At 39.2% G+C, this 21,838-nt stretch overlaps 1 protein-coding gene across 4 annotated transcripts in view; it reads right to left on the bottom strand.

The window, feature by feature from the left end:
- Window positions 1-6,839: 6,839 nt before the first annotated feature.
- Window positions 6,840-21,838, bottom strand: part of Anln (anillin, actin binding protein) — a 62,997-nt gene continuing 47,998 nt past the window's right edge. For all 4 annotated transcript variants that reach the window (XM_085689803.1, XM_085689806.1, XM_085689805.1 and 1 more), the window contains 4 exons: window positions 17,112-17,198; window positions 14,589-14,696; window positions 9,740-9,912; window positions 6,840-8,123 (listed from right to left, as the gene is read on the bottom strand). In XM_085689803.1, coding sequence (XP_085545929.1) covers window positions 8,000-8,123; window positions 9,740-9,912; window positions 14,589-14,696; window positions 17,112-17,198 — 492 coding nt within the window. In that variant the 3' untranslated portion in view covers window positions 6,840-7,999. The remainder of the gene's footprint in view (window positions 8,124-9,739; window positions 9,913-14,588; window positions 14,697-17,111; window positions 17,199-21,838) is intronic.

The raw sequence follows: 21,838 nt of genomic DNA, 5'->3' as shown, positions 1-21,838 counted from the left end.
ATCAGTCTTATTCAAACCACCACACAGCTCAACAGTCTGAACTTACTGTAATCAAGCAGCTCTTATTATGTTTCTTGGCATTGACTATTTTACCTGACTCAGAATATTGAGCTCAACCTGTTTCTCTTTCAGAAACTGCAGTCTTGAACCCACCCCCACTACTGCACTTACAATTATTTCTCTCTTGCCTGATGTCTATATGACAAAAAAAAAAAGAAATCAACATTTTTTTAATAACCCTTATTCATGCTAATTCCAATCCACCAAGTTCTTTAACATCTGCTATGCTCAGACCAGCAATCTGGCTCATCAGCAGCAGTCTGCCTTTTCAGGTTAAAAAATCTCATGAACTTCTTTACTTTCTCCCTCTTCTTTCACCCTACCCACTGCCCTCTCTTGGTGGAATTAATCCCCAAAGTCTGAAATCTAATGCAGTGGTTCTCAACCTTTAGGAAGGTTTATACTGGGGGCTGGAGAGATGGTTCAGAGGTTAAGAATACTGGTTGCTTTTCCAGAGGTCCTGAGTTTAATTCCCAGTAACCATGGTGGCTCACAACCTGGAGACATACATGCAGGCAGAAAAGTCTATATATAATAAATAAATCTTTAAAAAAAGATTTATACTATCCTTCCTGCAGGTTATAAAGGCTCATGTGGAATTGGCTGTATTACACCCATTTTGCTCAGAAAATATTTGCAACTGATCAACAGAATTAAGATGACTCTTCCCATTGGATCTTGTAATGGTTGCAGCCATATGGCTATTTTGTATTTCCAGTCCCAGGAATGATTACTGGAAGACAGAAAGAGGTTCCAAAATGAAAACTAAGTCACTATCTAATAACTGGTCTTTTCTAGCTATTTTGCCTCAGGAACACCTGTGTGGAGATGAGGAGACAGTGTTCAGGAGCACGTGTGTGGAGTTGAGGGGAGAGTGCAAAGGGGTTGCTCTCTTCTCCCACCACGTGGGGTGCAAGGATGACTCCGGCAGTCAGGTCTGTCAGCAGGCACCTTTCTTTACCGAGCCAGCCCAAGACACATTTCTTATCAAGTTTTACTCTTTAAATATTTGAAATGTGTAGTTAACCATTGATAATAAATGCAAGAAAAATTCCATGTGGAATTTTCAACACTTAAAAATATTGTCATTGAGAGTTTCTTACATACTTTATATTAAACAACTATGAGAAAAGCAAATGAAGGAAAACAACGGTCTGTAAACTTTGCTTATGTATTAACAAACATCTGTTTTCCATTATGTATATCTGAGGGTAGATTCCCCAGGAGCTGGAGCTGCCCCACGTAGGTGCTAGGACATGAACCCAGGTACTCTCAAAGAGGTGCTCTTATCCACTGAGTCACCTCTCCAGCCCCATCCATGTATTTTTAAGTAGATGCTGGGAAAACCAAGTTATTATTGCACTTAGATTATTTTAATTTGAGCAAAAGAATGTAACATTTAAATATGTTAATTTTCCCATAATGATGGGATTACATCCTACATGACTTGGTATGTTTAAATATTTTTTATGGTTTATTTAACTTTACTTTATGTGCATTGGTGTGAAGGTGTCAGATCCCCTGCAACTGAATCTTCAGACAGTTGTGAGCTGACATGTAGGTGCTGGGAATTGAACCTGGGTCCTTTGGAAGAGTAGTCAGTGCTCTTAACCACAAAGCCATCTCTCCAGCCTCAAATGTTAATTTTTAAATTTTTTTTTGTGACAGACTTGGTTTGTAGCCCAGACTATTCTCTAATTCATGGTTTCCCTGTCCCAGCACTACCACACTCAGCTTGATGAGAAATTCAGATATCAATTAAAAACAGGGAAGTAGCTGGCACACCTTTAATCCCACACTCAGGAGGCAGAGGCAGGTGGATCTTTTTGAGTTCAAGGTCAGTCTGGTCTAAAAAGTGAGTTCCAGGACAGTCCGGGATACATAGAGGAAACTCTGTCTTGAAAAATAAAATTAATTATAAAAAAAAAGGGGGAGTTGGAGAGATGGCTCAGCGGTTAAGAGCATTGCCTGCTCTTCCCAAGGTCCTGAGTTCAATTCCCAGCAACCACATGGTGGCTCACAACCATCTGTAATGAGGTCTGGTGTCCACTTATGGCCTGCAGGCATACACACAGACAGAATATTGTATACATAATAAATAAAAAAATTTATAAAAAAAATAAAATTAAAAAAAAAAGAAAAACAGGGAGTGTTGATGGGAGTTTCTGTCCTGCATGGTCCCACAGCCGTTCAGTCTCAAAGAAACACAGAAACTGTATTAATTAATTACAAACTGTTTGACTTATTAGCTCAGGCTTATTATTAATTAGCTCTATAAATTAAATTATTAACCCATAATTCTTGTTTATGTTAGCCATGTGGCTTGGTACCTTTTATCAGTTCTCATCTTGCTTCCTCTGTGTCTGGGTGGCAATTGCAGACTGCACCTTTCCTCTTCTCAGAATTCTCATAATCTGGTCACCCCATCTGCACTTCCTGCCTGGCTAGTGGCCAATCAGCATTTTATTAAACCAATACAAGTGACAAATCTCACAGCACAAAAAAGCATTGCCCCATAGCACTTCCCTTTTCTTTTTTTTTCAAAACAAGACTCTGAATCTACTCTCTTTTATTTAGGTTTTTTTTTTCCTGACCATTGTTGATAACAACTTGTAACCAACACACTAAACAAAGACAAACATCCAAAATCCATTTTTTGGGAATAAGGGCATAGTTTTCTAGGCTATTTCCTGCTGATTGGGGCATTGGTATTCTTATGGGGACCCAAAGAGAATGTAGGATTACGGTTAAGTCCTGATTGGAGTATTCTGTGAAGCTGGATCATCTCAGCCAGCAGTCTTGAGGCTGTTCTGGATGTAGAACTCAGAGGAAACTGCAACAGAGATGCTCTGATACATTGGATCATCTGGGCCATCTGCTCCTATTGGAGATTTTTTCAGGGGATCTTCCTCATTCAAACCTTATTTTTCTTAACCCAGAATGAATCCAGTCTCTTATTTCCCTAGTGGAAACAAAAGCAAAATTTCTTTTCCAAAGTAACATATCTTTTGACTTAAATTTTGAAGTCAAGGCATTTTCAAAATATAAAGGTTAGATTAATCCAGCAGCATTAATAATCAAATGTTTTTTTTTAGCAACTCTTGCTCCTTCCTCAGCAGTCAAACAATTCAAAGACAACACAATATACAATATCCGAATTCTTTTGTATTTTCCATCTTAAATTTTTTTTAAATCACTATTTCTTTTATTTTGATTTACTTATTTTAGTTTTTTTGAGACAGGTTTCTCAGTGTACCTTTGGTTATCCTATACATCAGGTTTGCCTTGAACTCACAGAAATTTACCTGCCTCTGCCTCCCAAGTGCTGGGATAAAAGGTGTGTGCTACCACACCCACCTATATTTCTTTCTTTTTTTTTTTTAAAAAAAGGACTTTCTCTATTCTTTTTCTTTTCTCTCTCAAGCCTATGAATATTTTTAAACACACTGTAAACCGTTTAGAAGTCTTTTCTCTGAATCTGTCTTTACTGTATATCTCTCTTTTTCATACCACGTGAGTCTTTAGTTTGCTAAGCGACATGACTAGGATTAAGGCCATGGCTTTGGCAACTGGATTCGCCCCACTTCTTGGCTTCCTGAGTCTAGCTTCATGGCAGAGGTACTGGTGGGAGCCACATTTTTACCACAACTCTGTGGAGTTTCTCGATCCATGCCACCACCAAGAAGAATGCCGCCGGGCTGCTCACAAACACCATTTAAGTGTTTGGTGCCAGAGCCTCTTAAAAGAGCTGCACGGTTTTTGCTGCTGAGGTTGAGTCAGGAAGCCTCTCTTAAAAGAATCCACACCTCTGCTTGCCTCTAGCAGACACAGAAAACTCGAGAGTCTGCTTGCCTCTCGTAGACAGTGAACACCCGAGACAATGCTGCTACCAAGAAGTTGTGCTTGACTCTGTTCTTTTGTCTATTTAGAAACCTTTTTTCCCCCCTAAATCTAGCTTTCTCGTCAGACTTTTATGTGGAAATTCTTGCCCCACATTGGTGCCAGTGGAAGACTGTCTCTTAGGGTTTAGTGTCTCTTGAGAGTATAGTTTTTTTTAGGGTCTAGAGAGCTCTGGCCTAGAGGCGTTTGCTGTCTCCTTACCGGTTGAGGTTGGTCATATCTTTGTGTTTGTAAACAGATATGCAATTATCTCACACTGCAGTTCTGCCTGCCTTGAGGTGGCTCCCACCACTTCACGGATCAGGAAGAGCAAGACCTACAGATCACCCCACAGATGCCTGGCCCTCGTGAATTCTAATGTGGGTACCCAGATCTCAATAAAGGCAGCTACTGGGTTCTAGACCCAACTTACATCCTAAGTCACAACATAGTTCTTTACCCTATACCCTATATGTACCCCCATCCTGTATTTATCCTTCAACAGTATTTTCATGCTTTTCTAACTTTTGGTTCTCTCCTGTAACAGTCATTTCTAAAACCAGTCTTCCTTCAGTGATTGCCCACTCAATTCCAGCTGGCTTATCCCCACAGAGCCTTAGCCAGGCTCTATACTCAGTGCACTGCTCAAATTTTCTTTCTGACTTTAATATTTAGTTTTCCCAAGCCCATGTACAGAATATTCAATGCAAATATTCAATACGATGAAAACATCCTCATTGTAATTCTAGGGATCAGTCAAAGCAAGCCCTGCCCTCCCCACATGAAGACGAGGTGGGCCCTTCCACATTTTCACTAGTTGTTAATGCTGTACTTCCCTGCTGACAGAACAGCCCAATTTTCCCCCAGATGCCCTGGAAAACTTTCCAAGTCAGTATGTATATGGGCCTAATTCAGTCTTTTTAAAAGCACTATGCAGTATTTTGTAGAAAAAGTACGCCCTAATTTCTTATCAATGTTTTACAGACTATTTTAAATTTGTATCTTTACTGATTCCCAGGTTATTTCACCATTTTCTTTCAAAGGTTATCACAACCAATTACATTACCAGTTATTTTTAATGATTCATTTTATTTTATGTGCTTTGGTGTATGTATGTCTGTGTGAGGGTGTTAGATCTTACAGACAGTTGTGAGTTGCCATGTGGGTGCTGGGAACTGAACTCAGGTACACAGGAAGAGCAGCCAGTGCTCTTAACCGCTGAGCCATCTCTCCAGCCCTCATTACCAGTTCTTATCAGAAAAGCTATATAAGTTTCTATTCTCACCAGGAGTATAAAGAGGTTACAAATAACTAATGGCCATTTAAATTTGTATTTTTCTGTTAATTTATTACTTTCAAATTTGTTGGATCTTTGTATATGTTCACTTACCAATAAAATTATTTACCTGGGGGTGGGGAGTTGGAGAGATGGCTCAGTGGTTAAGAGCACTGCCTGCTCATCTAAAGGTCTTGAGTTCAATTCCCAGCAACCACATGGTGGCTCACAACCATCTGTAATGAGATCTGGTGCCCTCTTCTGACCTACAAGCATGAATGCAGGCTGAATACTGTATACAAAATAAATAAATAAATCTTTTAAAAAAAGTTTACAAAAATTATTTACCTGGGTTAAATTTTTCTTTTCCCCACTAATTTGAGATATCACAACGAAAAGGTAAATCATGTGGATTCTGGAACACAGCATGAAGGTTACATATGTCTGTTACTTGTAATGGCCCAGAAATGCTAATTTAGTGCTATAAAAGTTCATTTTATTTTTTAAAAATATTTATTTATTTATTATGTATACAATAGTCTGTCTGTGTGTATGCCTGCAGGCCAGAAGAGGGCGCCAGACCTCATTACAGATGGTTGTGAGCCACCATGTGGTTGCCAGGAATTGAACTCAGGACCTTTGGAAGAGCAGGCAATGCTCTTAACCTCTGAGTCATCTCTCCAGCCCAAAAGTTCATTTTATTAGGTTGGTAAAATAATGCCTGCAACATCAAGGATTACCTGATACACAAAAAATGCTCAATGATAGCCAGTCTCTTATATTTTATACATTAATTCTTTTATTATCATGTTGTGAATAATCACCTTTTGTGTTTACCTTATCTACAGATATTTGTAAGGAAAGAACTTTAAAGTATTTTATTAGCATATGTTAATATATTATATATAATAATAATAATGGGCTTTCATACATGGCCTCTCTTACACACATACACACACACACACCACACAAATAAAAATAATGTCCCCCACAGAATGCTCACAGACCAATCTAATCTAGATAGTTCCTCTTTAAAACTCTAAATTCAAGATGGCAGGTGGTGGTGCACGCCTTTAATCCCAGCACTCGGGAGGCAGAGGCAGGCAGATCTCTGTGAGTCTGAGGCCAGCCTGGCCTACAAAACGAGTTCCAGTGCAGCCCGGGCTGTTCTAAAGAAATCCTGTCTCGAAAAACCAAAGACTCCCTACTCAGGAGATTCTAGATGGTTTCATTAACCATTAAAAATAACCAACATATACATTAAATTTCTAAAATTGAGTTTCATATATAAAATTATATATATGAAAATCAGATGAGATTTAAGGCATATTTAGTTTTTCTTTATATTATAAATAGTATATATGGAACATTTTCATACAGAAGACTATACATATCTGTAAGGAACAGATCACTGTCAGTTTCATCCACTGCCTCTTCAAATACACATCCCATCACCACAATGTGCTGAATACTGCTCTATTAACAACAATCCCCAAAACACTCAGTAAGACAAAGATTAGGGTAGAGATGAAAATATGGATGGAGTACTGTCAACACAACACCCCAAGAACAACCAAGACATACACAGAAATTACACCAAACACAGTGTCTCTTAAATAAATGATTCTTTTGACAATTTACAATTATTTATTTATGTAGGCAGTCATAAAATATTTTATAATATACATAAGAAAAAAGACATTTAGATGAGTAACAAATATAATAGCAGGTGACAGAATTTAGTGTTTATAAGTGAAACCATCAATCACAGTCGGATAAGACATACAAACTGTACTGAAAACTGGAGCCATGCATTTCAGCAAGAAGGTGTTGGGCTTTTAAAGGTAACATGGCTTATTGTTTTTCAATGATCTCAAAACACTTCTAGAAACTGTCATAGATGGATATGAAAGAAAAGAAAAAGACAAGAACTTTGGCAAGCAAAGTAGTAGTTCATAGCAGCTTGGTGAAAGTTTAAATCTTTTTATGTAAATGTTCTTTAATTTACATTTGTTCTTGTAAGAGAAAAATTAATATGTTAATATGAAGAATCTCTAAGCTATATGAAAAATAACTATTTAATAAAGCCTGAACACTATGGAAATGTGCACCACACTGCATAGATAGAAATGGAGTGAATGCAAGCCATGTGATTCTTAATGCTTTTATATAAAATATTTAGCCCCAAATAGCAGGTAGTGTCACCTATGCCCACAGCTCTCCAGAAAGCAGCCCAAGGCCACATTAAACTAATAAGCTTCTGTTGTTTTTTCTCATTTCCAACATTAAACATGTTTCTGCAAAACCCTCTGAGAGTGCGTTCAGTACTCCACACGCCATATCATGAGCCGTGAATGATCAACCCCTTTTAAAAACCACTGAGGCTGGAGAAGGAATCATCAAACCAGAGGTTTCTGTTTGTGACCTACAGGAGCCCTAATACCTCAAAACCTGCAGCTCCAAAAGACAATTCAGAACTTAAGATATTTTTTGTCACGAATAACTGGCTAATTAGGTTTCTAGAAAATGAGACTCTTAAGATTTAGCAAAATCAATCACCATGAATTGATTCTCAAACACTGATGAATGCAAGAGGAACTGGGTGAAGTTTTACATAGAAGGAAAATAAATACTGCATAATATGTAGTGAATATTTGCACAGACCCTTTATATCTAAAGCATAAAATACAACTTGCAAATCTGATGCTCCTAACTATATGTCTTCTTAAGACACATTTTGACACAGCTAGTGAAGCCTCTCCGTGATGTGAAAGTTCCCACAGGTTAAGGCTTTCCAACGGGTTTGTAGCAAGCATCAGGCTGCCAGAGGCGAATATCAACAATCACCTGGTTGAGTTTCTGCATCCAGAGATCCCGTTCCTCTTTAGTGTCTGCAGAGAGCCAGTTCCTGCAAGGGCAAGCAGAGGTCAGCCTCCTTCCCACCATTCCATGCCTCCACACACTCTTTCTAGGAAAGCATAAATCCCTAAATAGACCAAGACTCATTGCCTACCTTCCATCTGATGCTAACCTAGAGCCACACAGGGAAGAGCACAACAGAGTACTGTCATTCCTGGTCTGGTTAACTAATTATAACTCACACTAATTCCTTAGTGTTTCCTTCAGATGTTTTTTTGAGATGGAATCTCAGGTCTCACCAAGATTTCTACACAAGCCCCTCTCTATATCCAGCAATGGCTTGAAGACTAGATTGTGTCACATTCTCATCTCCACCTCGAGTCACAACTGCTCACTGAAGATCGTCTTCAAGTTTTTCTTGGGCATTTGTGCTGGGCAGCCTTTTTGCTGACTTGACAACCAGGGTCATCTGGGAAAAGGGAACCCTTTGAGAACATGCCTCCATCAGACTGGCCTGTAGGAAAATCTCTGTGGGGGCATTTTCTCGATTACGGATTGATGTGGCAGGGCTCATCCCATTGTGGGTGGTATAAGAAAGCAGGCTGAGCAAGCCACGAGGAGCAAGCCAGTAAGCAGCATTTCCTCATAGCTTCTGTTTCAGGTCCTGTCCCAAGGCTCCTACGTGAATTCCTGCACTGACTTCCCTCAGTGTTGGATTGTGTTGTGGAAGTGAAAGCCAAATAAACCCTTTCCTCAAGTTGCTTTATGCCATGGTGCTCAGTTAACCTCCAACCAGAAACCTGCAGACTAAAATAGATTTTTAAAGTAATCTAATTAAGTGAGAGTACTTGTTTTTCTTCTTCAAGACAGGGTTTCTCTGTGTAACAGCCCTGGCTGTACTGGAACTCACTTTGTAGATCAGGTTGGCCTTGAACTCAGATCTGCCTGCCTCTGTCTCCCAAGTACTGGGATTAATGGCGTGTGCTACCACTGCCCAGCTATGAGGGTATTTCCTAATTTAGAGAAGTATGCTTGACTTTTCTCAACTATACACGAAATTTTTAATCTTAATTCAAAGATCACCAGCTAACTGCCTGAAGAACAGCCATGACAAACTGAGATTCAATCTTTAACTTTTCTTAATTAAATCCAGTCAGTTATTACAGGTTGCTCTTTTACTGTTATGTATGGGTTATAATATAGGTTATAATATATATGTGTTATATGTATATATTATAGGTTGTTCTCTTACTATTATATATGTGTATGATTTATATGTATGGGTTATAATATAGGTTATAATATATGTGTGTTATATGTATACATTATAGGTTGTTCTCTTACTACTATATATGTGTATGTATTTATATATATGGGTTATAATATAGGTTATAACATACATGTGTTATATGTATATATTATAGGTTGTTCTCTTACTATTATATATGTGCATGTATTTATATGTATGGGTTATAATATATGTGTGTTATATGTATATATTATAGGCTGTTCTCTTACTACTATATATGTGTATGTATTTATATGTATCTCACCAGAATGTTACCCTTTTCAAAGTTGAGGACCATCAATAGTATTTTCCATACACCTAAGAATGAAGCTGGCAATTACTTAGTAGACAGAAACAGGCATGGGAGCAGTACATACTTGGTGACACAGAGTGTGTCTCTGCACTGGCTGACAAGAGTCTCTCGGTCGTCTTCTCTTTGTGGTCGGACAGTAATTAATTCCATAGTGTTACGTCTTGCACAAAATTCTCTGTTGGCTGGTTCTACCTGATGACTGATACAATTGGCCAGATTTATCCTTCCTACAGGATTCTTTAAAAACAAAATATAAAAAGTATTAGTAGAGAACAAGCAAGGTTGTTTAATGCAGTAAGCATTAAGTAGTGCTTAAGTTGGCATAAAGTTAAAAAGCTGGTATTTAAAATGTAATATTTAACAACCAGAAAACAAGCAAGCATGAAGCAGCCAAGCCTAAGAAAGGGCTTAGCAGCCTGGGACTCCACTAGTCTTAGGTCATACACACATCCCTCTCTGATCAATGAACTTATCAACCTATTGGCAACTAGGACTGCTCATCTGCAACAGGCTGCACACAGCTCTGGTTTAAACAATGAGATTAAGTTCTTCCCTTACCAAATACTTGATAACAGCCCATTTCTATTCAAATACAAAGGAACACAATCTAGGAACTATAGGCAATGGACTGATCTGGCTCACTTGGGCTTGGGTGCATGCTCAATAAAATAAATCTATGTTCCCAAGTAAACTTTTGGGAAACCCCCTAATTACCATCAAATGACGATATATGCATATATATGTGCACATGTCTGAATATGCATTCTCACACATATGCGATGCACATCCAAAAACAATGTAAAGCATTAAAAAATTATATAACCAGGGCAGGCTCTAAAACTACAGTAAAACCCTGTCTCAAAAAACCAATATAGAAAGTGCCTCAAATTTTTAAAAGTAGGATTACATATGATCCATTATAGCAGTGGTTTTCAACTTGTGAGTTTCAACTCCTTAGCGGGTTGAATGACCCTTTCCCAGGGGTTGCCAAAGACCATCATACATATTAGATATTTACATAATAGTTTATAACAGTAGCATTTTTTTGTTTTGCTTTGTTTTGTTTTCGAGATAGGGTTTCTCTGTAGCTTTTGGCTCCTGTCTTGGAACTAGCTCTTCTAGACCAGGCTGGCCTCGAACTCACAGAGATCTGCCTGCTTCTGCTTCCTGAGTGCTGGGATTAAAGGTGTGCGCCACCACCACCTGGCTATCAGTACCAAAATTACAGTTAGGAAGAAGCAATGAAATAATTTTTGGTTGGGGGTGGGTAAGCATACATGAGAACAGTAGTAAAGGGTCACAGCACTAAGAAGGTTGAGAAGAACTGCTCCAGAAGAGCTAGTGGGATTGCTCTGGAGATAAAATTAATGTCAAAGAAATCTTATAGCAGGATTACTCATATTATGATATGGGAAAAACCTAAGGGTCCATCAAAATATGAATTATTTAAAAACTATGGCGCGTGCGCACGCGCACACACACACACAAAATAAGATATTGCTCTGCCTTAAAAGAAAACAGAACTTTGTAGTTTGTCAAAGATGAACAAGAATGAAGCTACAAGATATTATATTGTGGTAGCTGAAATAAAATAGGCACAGGAACTAGCTACATCATTCCTTTGCATATGTCCAAAGGACTCAACATCCTACCCACAGACAGTTGTTCAGCCATGTTCACTGCTGCTTAATTCACAATAATTAGAACATGGAGACAACATACATGTCCTTCAACTGATGAAAGGATAATGAGAATGTGGTACATACATACTATGGAATACTATTCAGTTGTAAAGAAAATGAAATAATGAGATTTCCAGACAATGGATGGATTCAGAAAATATATTGAGTGAAGTAGTCTAGACCCAGAAAGACAAACACTATGTTTTCTCTCTTTTGTGGTTCCTAGCTCCAAGTTCAGATATGACTATATGACCTGACGTAAATACAGAAACCAAGAAAGTAAAAGGGGACGGACCATGCAGTGGGGAAAGATCCAAAGAGGGGAATAGCAGGATGCAAGTCATATGAAGGGGGAAGGAAAAAAGTGGTGGGAGGCTTAGTTAAGGGAGGGAATGAGGAAGACTAGGTGGGGAAGAATGCTTGAAATAACTGTAGAGAATCATACTATATTTACCTAAAATTGCATGTAGTAAATGTAAGTGTATATGTACACACAGACAGAAAGAAAGACAGGCGGCAGACAGTTTCACTGAAGTTATGCCAGAGACTATGGAAGAGAAGCCCCAGAACCAGGCATCTCCTCTGGAGCTCTGGTCAGAGGAATCCAAGAGACCCCAGAACAATACAGGCCACTGCTATTGCTCTTCCTTGCCTCCCAGAACCTAAAAGTGAGCCCCCACTGCTGAAGACACCGTGAACTCTGGACACAGAACTTGGGAGAATGTGCATGTTTTGGGAGCTGGGCGGAAAAATGGCAAGTAACTGAACTTATAAGAAACTAAAGAAGTTGGCAAAGGTTGAAATAAGCATGGAAGAGAGAAAGCAAAATAGCAGCCAAGGAAACTCTATCTTCCGCGCAACACTGCAAATGTTAGAAGAATATAATAGTCTAGGATCATAAAGACGAAATCTAACAAGCTAGGTATTTGTGTTAAAATATGCCAAGTAAATAAGAAAAAAGAATGGTGTTGTGAAAATAAAATGAAATATAAAAATAAAAATAAATAAAAGGTAACACTAAAACTAGGAGCTCATTATAGTAATTATTTCTGTTTTTGTTTATGTTTTGAACAGTAATGCCTACATTTTCAGGTGTGCATGCTCTTGGCAATGGCCAAGAACTCAGGCCTCAAACTCACTAAGTAGCTAAGGATAACCTTGAACTCCTGGTCCTTCTGTGCCCACCTTCCCAGTGCTGAGATTGTCCTTGTACACTACCATGCCTAAGGCTTCATGCATGCTAGGCAGACACTCTACCAATTAAACTACATCTGATGCCTACATGCAATTGTATCTTATGCATATGACTACCCACCCATCACCTTTTGAGATAGGAACCCAATACATATCCTAGGATTGTCTCAAATATCTGCTCTCTCAGTTTATTGGGACCTGAAATTACAAATGTGGACTTCGTGCTCAACTTAAAAATATGACACATATCAGACATGATAATGTGATTGGTAGAAAGGAATAACCATTCAATGATGGTGGCACAACTGGTAATTCAGACCTGGGGGAAAATCAATTCTAGGTAAATTAAAGTAAATCCTTCATGATTTTAGAAGGAGGTATAAGAGGAATTTTTCTGACTATAAGGTAAAGGTAGTCTCTGTTTTGTTTGTTGAGACAAAGAAGCACAAGCAAGCAAAGCAACAGACTGAGAGATCCAATTTCCTTAAAAGTAAAAAGTGATTTGTGAAAAAGACTCAGGAAAGCTACAAGATAAGTCAAACAAAGTTGGTGCCTGATATGGTGGTGCATGCTTGTAATTCCAGAGCTTTTTGAAAAACAGAAGCAGGAGGTAGAGTCTGGAGGGTTTTAAGTTCTAGAACACTCTGGGTCATCATAGGCAAGATGTTGGCCCAGAAAGAGACACAGAGAAAAATTGGTTAATGTAAGAGAAATATATAAATGGCTGTCTTAGTTACTTTCTACTGCTGTGACAAAGCACAGAACCAAGGCAACTAATAAAAGAAAATGTTTTGGGGCGGGGGGGGGGGCCTCATGGCTCCTTAGGGTTAGAGTCTATGATTATTATGATGAGGGGCATGGCAGCAAGCAATCAGCCATGGCCCTGGAGCAGTAGCGATGAACTTACAGCCTCTAATCCCCAAGTTGGAGACAGAGAGAGCTAACTGGGAATGGCATGGGCTTTTGAAACTTCAAAGTGACACACCTCCAAAAAGGCCCCACTTCCTATCTTAGCTAGGGTTCCTACTGCTGCAATGAAACACCGTGACCAAAACAACTCGAGGAGGAAGGGGTTTACTTGGCTTGCACTTCCATATTACTGTTTATCACTGAAGGAAGTCAGGACAGGACAGAAACTCACACAGGGCAGGGACCTGGAGGCAGAAGCTGATGCAGAGGCCAGGAGGGGTGCTGCTTATTGGCTTGTTTCCCAAGGTCTGCTCAGCCAGATTTCTTATAGAATCTAGGACCACAACCCCAGAGACGGCACCACCTACAATGGCTGTGCCCACTCCATCAATCACTAATGAAGAAAATACCCTACAATAGGATCTTCCCAGAGGCATTTTCTCAATTAAGGTTCCCTCCTTTCAGATAACTTGAGATTATATGAGAATTAGCCAGCATACCTTCTAATCCTTCCTAAACAATTACATCAACTGGAGACAAAGCATTCAAATATATGAGCCTATGGGAGGGTCATTTTCATTCAAATCATCACAATGATTTACCATGAGCCTCGTGGTAAAATATAAAATAATAGAAATGGGTTAATTTAAGATATAAGAATAAGCCAGAAATACACTTAAGCTATTGGCCAAACAATATTACAAAATAATACAGTTTTCAAGTGATTATTTCATGGTCTGGGCAGCTGGGAACGAACAAGTGGTCTCCACCTACATATTATATGCAATGCTATTTAGTAAAATGTAATGCTGTTTAGAAACTATTAAAAACATTATAGGTATGTCTATTGCTTTACAAAGTACCTGGATATCATAAAGAATCTGAGGATCAAAGTAAGCAGTAAGTGTATTAAATATAAGGCTGGGGCTCAGGGAAATGATTTATAAATACATACATAATTACTATTATATAATTTTAGCTGTAGAAGGGTACACAAACAAAACATGAACAGTTATATGTCAACGCATACAAAGGGAATCGAGGGGTGGGGACAGGGGATACATACGCATGAAGCACCAAAAAAAGCCCAACAGGACTTCCACCACTGACTAGAGTTGTATCAATTACCTTTCGCCTCTCATCATCTGGGTAAGTCCAGTAGGAGATACAGTTTCCAGAGAGAACACACCATCTTCGATGCCAGGCACCAAAACCACTAACATCTTCAAATATGGTCTGGAAGTCAATTGAAACACTGACATTAGAAAATTAAGAAGAAATGTTCATATCTGTGATATTTTTATGTGAAAATCTATTTGTATGAGTTTATTGTGTCTTTTACTTTGATAATAAAAGTCAGGTTGTTCTATCAAAAATGCATTTAAGAATATCTAGACCAAGCCGGGCATAGTGCTTGTGATCACTGTGAGGTCAAGGTCAGTTGGAGCTACATACACAGTCCCTGTCTTGAAGTGCCACATCTTCCGAATGGCTGTCCTAATCATATAGAAGTTCACTGGGATGTACAGACTTTAGACATGGAAAATATTAGTATGTGATGTTTTTTATTTTCAAGTTCTTTACAATAAATTTTTAATTTAAAAAAGGTTAAGAGATTGAATAACGATTAAAGGATGGCTAGATTACAAATGTGATAAAGCAGTGACTGATGTGACAGACAAACTGCCAATATAACCAAGCTGTCTTTGAAATGTCCTGCTTCATAAAAAAGTCTGCCAAATACTATGGGCCCATAGGCCTAAGATGGATGCTCCAATGTTACAAAAAACCTTTGGGTGACTGTCCAGGCAGCAAGATGTCTCTATCAATTCTAGAGTTTTGAAAGTAGCTTAAAATTCACTTTCTGTTTACTTAGGTAATGTTATATCCTTCTAGAGTCTTTGATATGCTAATCAAAATAGATATCAATATTGTAACTATGATTCTTGCTTAATAACTATTTTAGTATATGTAAATTTACTATGTTAAAGTTTAAACTTTCCTTTTTATTTAAATAGAAAAGGGGAAATGTTGTGGAAAGTCTTTCTGTCTATGTGTTGCTTTTATTGGTTAATGAGTAAAGAAGCTGCTTTCAGTCAATGGCTTAACCAAATATAGCCAGGCTGTAAGAGATATATATAGAGAGAGTAGGCGGAGTCAGAGGAGATGCCATTGGAAAAAGACGCAAGCTGCCAGTTGGAACCTTGCTGGTAGGCCACAAACCTTATGGTAAAATATAAAATAACAAAAATGGGTTAATCAAAGATCTAAGAGCTAGCTAGCAATACGCTTAAGTGGTTGGCCAAGCAGTGATTTAAATAATATAGTTTCCGAGTGGTTATTTCGTGGTCTGGGCAGCCGGGAACGAACGAACAAACAGCCTCCAACTACAAGTGACAGCAAAAAAAAAAAAAAAAAAGTAAAGCTGAATGTGGTGGCACAAGCTTTTAATTCTAGCAGAGGCAGGTGGATCTCTGTGTTCAAGGCCAGCCTGGTCTATATAGCAAGTTCTAGAATGACCAGTACTATATAAAACAGACTGTTAAAAAAAAAAAGCAACCAAATAAAACAAATGTAATGGCAAAATTGGGATGACCAATGTATATTCTTTGTGAAATGAGGCCAATGTCGTAGAAAGAAACCCACCACTTCTATTTTAAATGTCACTAAGAGAAGTAGATTTACTCCCCAGTGTCCTTCCTCAGCAGCATCCTGCTACCCAACTTGTGCAAGGCATGATCGGTCTGAGCACTCTCCTGCCTTTTCCCTTCTCACTTCCTGAAGACAAGTCACTAAGACCTGTCCATCATCTACCCACGCTTGCCTTCTCTCATCTCTCAGGTAGAGTGGCTCAGACTTAGTGAGCTAGCCCATCGTTCAGACTGCTGTTCTCTAAACCACCTTCTACACACCACTCACTGTGATTATCCTAAACCCAAAATGTGGCTATTTTCATCTCTTAAAACTCAGTAATAGTCACTCAATTGGCTTCAGAAATTGGTCCATTTCTCTAACCATACACAATCCCCACATTCTCCACCTCTGTCTCCAGGCTAAGCTATTACTATCCTGAAATATTCAGCACTATCTCCTCCTTCTCTTTGGTTGGGGTGACAGAGGGAAGGGACATCCAGGGCACTGTCCCACTTGCCCGCAGCATTTCTCTCCCTGCCTCTGCTGACTTACTAAGCAGCTTACGCTCTCTCAGTTCCCAGCAGTGCACCCTATGCTTTCTCTTATGATATAAGGCACTTGTAGGTTCACTTCCTTCCTCCATACTAAATTAAAGCTCCTCCTGGACCAGTAAGATGGCTTAGTGGATAGCGGTACTTACTGTCAGTCTTAAGACTTAAGTTTGATCTCCAGAACCCACAAGGTAGAGAGAACCAATTTCTGCAACTTATCCTCTGAACTCCATAAACAGACTGTGGCATACATGTGCACCTCCCAAATAAATAAATATAATTAAAAACTTTAAAGCCAATTGAAAGAGATTCTTTTCTGTGTCTAATTATAACCCAACACCAGCACAGTCAGTGGCTTAGAGGGAAATGCAACAAATCCTTACAAAACCAATTATCACGTGATCATACAGGCTTTCTTCCCTCAGGAAGGCAGAAGAAGGAAATGAAGAACAGAAATGTTACTCACTAGAAAACCTTTCTCCTCAACACTTGAATTCACTTGACAGCTAATTTTTAAGCAGATATGACCTTCCAAAGGAGATAAAAAAGGTACCTGTGAAGAAAAAGGGAAAATTATTTGTAAAATTGTTTCAAAGTGTGATCTTTCTTGATAAATCATGAACACAAAATACTATACCCACTATACCCTGAAAATACATCACATTCTAAAGCTGAAGTATTAAAGAGCCACTGGTTCCTTAGCAAGATACTTTTAATTAAAGAATAAATTCATTCAAGGTAGAATTTTACAAAAACAAAAGTCCCAAGATTCAAATTAATGAGAAAAGAAAGGAGATTTGAGACTAGGAGCTGCCGACTCCTTTATCAGGAGCCATTCAGGAGGCGTCTGGATAGACCGACTGTGTACACTCCTATAATGCAGCATTACTTAGCAATAAAATAAAATAAGCCACAGAACAGGAAAGCCAATCCTTAAGTCTATATGAAATTGCAAGGACTGTTAAGTAATCAAAACCATCAAAAAGAACACATGGATGCATCATACTTCCCAGTTTCACAAACTAATTCAAAGTTGAAGTAACGGTCACAGTATGATAGCAGTAGATAGACCGACACACAGGCCCATGAAACAGAACCGAGAGCCAAGAAAGAACAAGATGTGCCAGAGGCAGAGGACCTGGTGGCATGCACAAGGCCCCGACTCAATCTGCAAAAATTAAAAACAGAGACCAGAAATAAGCCCACATATTGATATGTGATAATTTTTTGTTGCTCTTTTGTCAATTAATTTTTGAAAACTGTGTCAAGACTATTCTAAGAAACAGAGCAGTCTTGAGCAAATGGTAGTGAGAAAACTGGAAATTCACACGCAGAAGTGTAAAGCTGGTGTCTTCATCGGGTTCCCACTGCTGTGATAAAACACCATGACTAGGGCTGGAGAGATGGCTCAGTGGTTAAGAGCACTGGCTGCTTTTCCAGAGGACCTGAGTTCAATTCCCACACCCTCAAGGCAGTTCCGTACTGTCTGCAACCCCAGTTCCAGGGGACCCGACACCCTCACATAGATAGATAGATAGATAGATAGATAGATAGATAGATAGATAGATAGATAGATAGATAGATTCAAAACATCAGTGCACATAAAACACCATGACTCTGGGCTGAAGAGATGGCTCAGTGGTTAAGAGCATTGCCTGCTCTTCCAAAGGTCCTGAGTTCAATTCCCAGCAACCACATGGTGGCTCACAACCATCTGTAATGAGGTTTGGTGTCCTCTTCTGCCCTGCAGACAGAATATTGTATACATAATAAATAAATAAATAAAATAAAAAAAAACCACTACGACTAAAAGCAACTTTGAGGGAAATGTATTTTATCATACACTTCCATTCACTGTTCACCGAGAGAAGTCAGGGCAGGAATGGAGGCAGGAACTGAAGCAGAAACTGTGGAGAAGTGCTGCCGACTGGCTTATTCTGCCTTCTGTCTTATGTACCCCAGGACCATCTGCTTAGTAGTGCCAGAGCCCACTGTAAGCTGCATCCTTCCACATCAATCAAAGAAAATGCCCCACAGCCTTGCCCACAAGCCAATCTGGTGGAAGTACTTTCTCAATTGAGGTTTCTTTCGTTTCTCTTTCTTTCTTTTTCTGATTTTTTTGAGACAGGGTTTCTCTGTGTCTGTCTGCCTCTTTAGAGGAGCAGCAGGGAAAGAGCTGGAATGGGTAGAACTTGTCTCTTAAAGGGACCTTTAGTGCATACCTGCAGAGCCTTAAACAGCTATTCAGTGCATTACATAGGTAACCTAGAGCACTGGGCTGACTAAGTATTTACCTGAATTGCTACAGGTGCATCTTGCCAGGTGACGGGGCTGGCCAGCATAATGCCTGAATCCTAAGGAGGACAGGACCTCACTAGGTAGTCCAGGCTGACTTTAAACTCCGAGAGGTCCATCTACCTCTACCTCAAGTACAGGGATTAAAGATGTAAACCACTACATCCAGCTGATCATTTCTGAAACAATGAACTCCTAACACAACATGAATAAACCTCAAAACCTATCATGTTGAGCAAAAAAGGTTAGACTAACAGAAAGCACGTGTTCCTAAAGGAGGTTTAACAAGGAGCCAAAATAACGCAAGAGGGCAGAAGTGAGAGCAGGTGTCTTTGTGCTTAGGGCTGATAACAAGGAATGGTGGAAATGTTGTATACCCTGCTTGGTGTACACTTGTCAAAACTTACTGAATTTTGCCTTAAGTTCTTTACATTTACCTAAATTTAAAAATTTTTTACACAGTTTTCCATCTGGACTATTTTATCTGTTTCTTATTCGTGTGTGTGCACATAGCACACCTGTGGAGTTTGCTCTCTCCTTCCACCTTTACATGGTCCCAGTGATCAAACCAGGTCCACAGGCTTGTGCAGCAAGTGCTGTGGGCTACGTCTTCTCACCTGCCCTGAATAAATGTTTACAGCATGACGACAGTCACAAACACTGTCACCTCCAGGGGACTGTGGGTGTACTTTCTATTACCGCAGATTAGCTTTCATGTGCATCACTTATCACAAGAAAACAAGTTTGTTTTAAAGGAAAGAAATTTAAACACATAAGAAATATTTTTAACTGGTTATGACCCAATTTATGGTATTTGATACCGTGCAATAAGTAAACATGCACTCAGCAGAAACTGTCTTTGAATTTTGTCTTTTCCAGGCTAACAAGATGCAGTACAACACTCTGCTGAGTCTCTCGGGGCTGGACATCATTGCCCATCACAGGTTCTCATCAGCCACAGAGAGGTGACTGTTACTTTAGAGCGTCTCATGTCCTTGGAAAGCTTTTACTAATTAAAAAATTTGACAAAGTGCATGAGATACTCCTTACTTTCTTATACAATAGGATTTATGTTTGATAAATTTGTTCAAGCACAGGCTAATGTAATGTTTATGGGAGGGAGGGCTAAGCCATGCTTAGTAGGTTTAGGTATCTTAAGTGATTTTCAATTTATGATGAGATTATCAGGATATGAACTCATTTCAAGTGAAGAAGCACCTACTATCGGCACACACACAAACACACCATTGAAACAGGGACCCCAAAAATGGACTCAAAAGAATTTAAATATCCCCATGAATCTCAAGCTGGTGGAGGCAAAGGCTAACCGGCACTAGGAGAGCTGCCTCAAAGGGGATTTCAAAAATGCCTCACAAATCAACATATCCATATGTATAGTAACTTATACAAAGTTCCTGGTTTTAGGTTCATTTTTTCCATAAAAATTTAACACTGCCATTTCCCCAGGTAGGCCAAGCTATAAATAAATCTATTTTTTTCCCTTGATAATTTCTGTTCCTAATTTTCCTGAAATAGAGGAAAACTAAACCTTATGGACCTATGTGCCAACTAAAAACACTTTCCTCAAACACACAATTGCACCCAAGAGAACAAAAGGGAGTTTACAACAACTACCCTGTAGCTATCCACTCATTTCTTTAACACTGCTCTAGAATACTCCTAACACAGGGCTCTGCCCATGGTGACATTCACTCAACCTTGTCATTTTACTTTGGGGCAGATTTCCAAAACTATGAAGTCCACATGTAAAGTCGGCCAGCTTGACCCTGGATAGAAGTAGGCTTAGACCTTGCAGTGAAAGCCGCCGCAGAACTCCAGCTGCAGGAGTGCCGTCTAGTCTCTCTCTGGATGCAGACAGTGCTATCCCATCCTCTCACTGCGCCATGTGCTGACTCTTCACTCTTGACCACAGTGACAGACAATTCTGGACAAATACACACCCTCAAAATTACTCCCAAATTCTGTTTACTAATTTATCCTACTGTATGTTTGAAAGATTTATACAATTAAGTTACCAGAATCTAATTTAGAGATGAAAACCTACAAAAGGTTTATTTTTTTTTACTTTAACAACAACAACAATAATGATAAAAAAAAAAACTGGGTAAACTTAACAACAACAATAAAAACTAACTTCTCTTTGCAACAGATGGAGACAATTACTGAAAACTACACCAATCAAAACAGAGTTGTGGAGCCCTGTCCTGGCAGATACATCTACAACCCAACTCCACTCCGAAGGCTCAGGCAACACTGTGGACAAGGGAGCCAGAGGAGCAGAGAGTTTGCAGTAAGATGTCTTTCCTAGGAACGGCAGATGCTATATTCATAGTCTCACCATGGCCTTTAATAGAGGCCATGAACTTGAAAAAGAGCAAGAATAGAGTGTATGTAAGACTTTGAAGGGAGAAAAGGGAAGGGAGAAATTATATAATTATAATATATAAAATAAAAAAGATCAAAAATTGCTTTTTGGCCTTTGGGCTAAGACAAAGTGAAGACATCAAACCACTACAAAAGCAAACAGGAGGGAAGTACTAAGCGCCAGTAAGACATATGTCTCTGCTAGGTGAGCCAAAGCTGGGGCCAAATTATTCCTCAGAGGCAGGATTGCCATTTGCAGAGCATTCTGTAGTAAAAAGCAAAGTTTAGTAGCTGAGGGGCTGTGGGGTAAGTGGTCTGCCTGTCAGCCTTCCCTACCTATCAGTATCTGCAGACAGCTGGAGAACACAGGGTCCAGCTCATTCAAGGTATCTGAAAAAAACTGATCCAGAACTACTCAAAGGCCAAACCTCAATTTTAGATACTCTGGATGCTGAGACAAGAGGAATGCCAAGCTGGAGGCCAGTCTGGCCTACATAATGAGTTCAAGAGCAG

Source organism: Myodes glareolus, chromosome 4, assembly GCF_982192425.1.
Source record: "Myodes glareolus chromosome 4, mMyoGla1.1, whole genome shotgun sequence".
Lineage (NCBI taxonomy): Eukaryota > Metazoa > Chordata > Mammalia > Rodentia > Cricetidae > Myodes > Myodes glareolus.
This window is presented reverse-complemented; position numbering and strand designations above follow the sequence as displayed.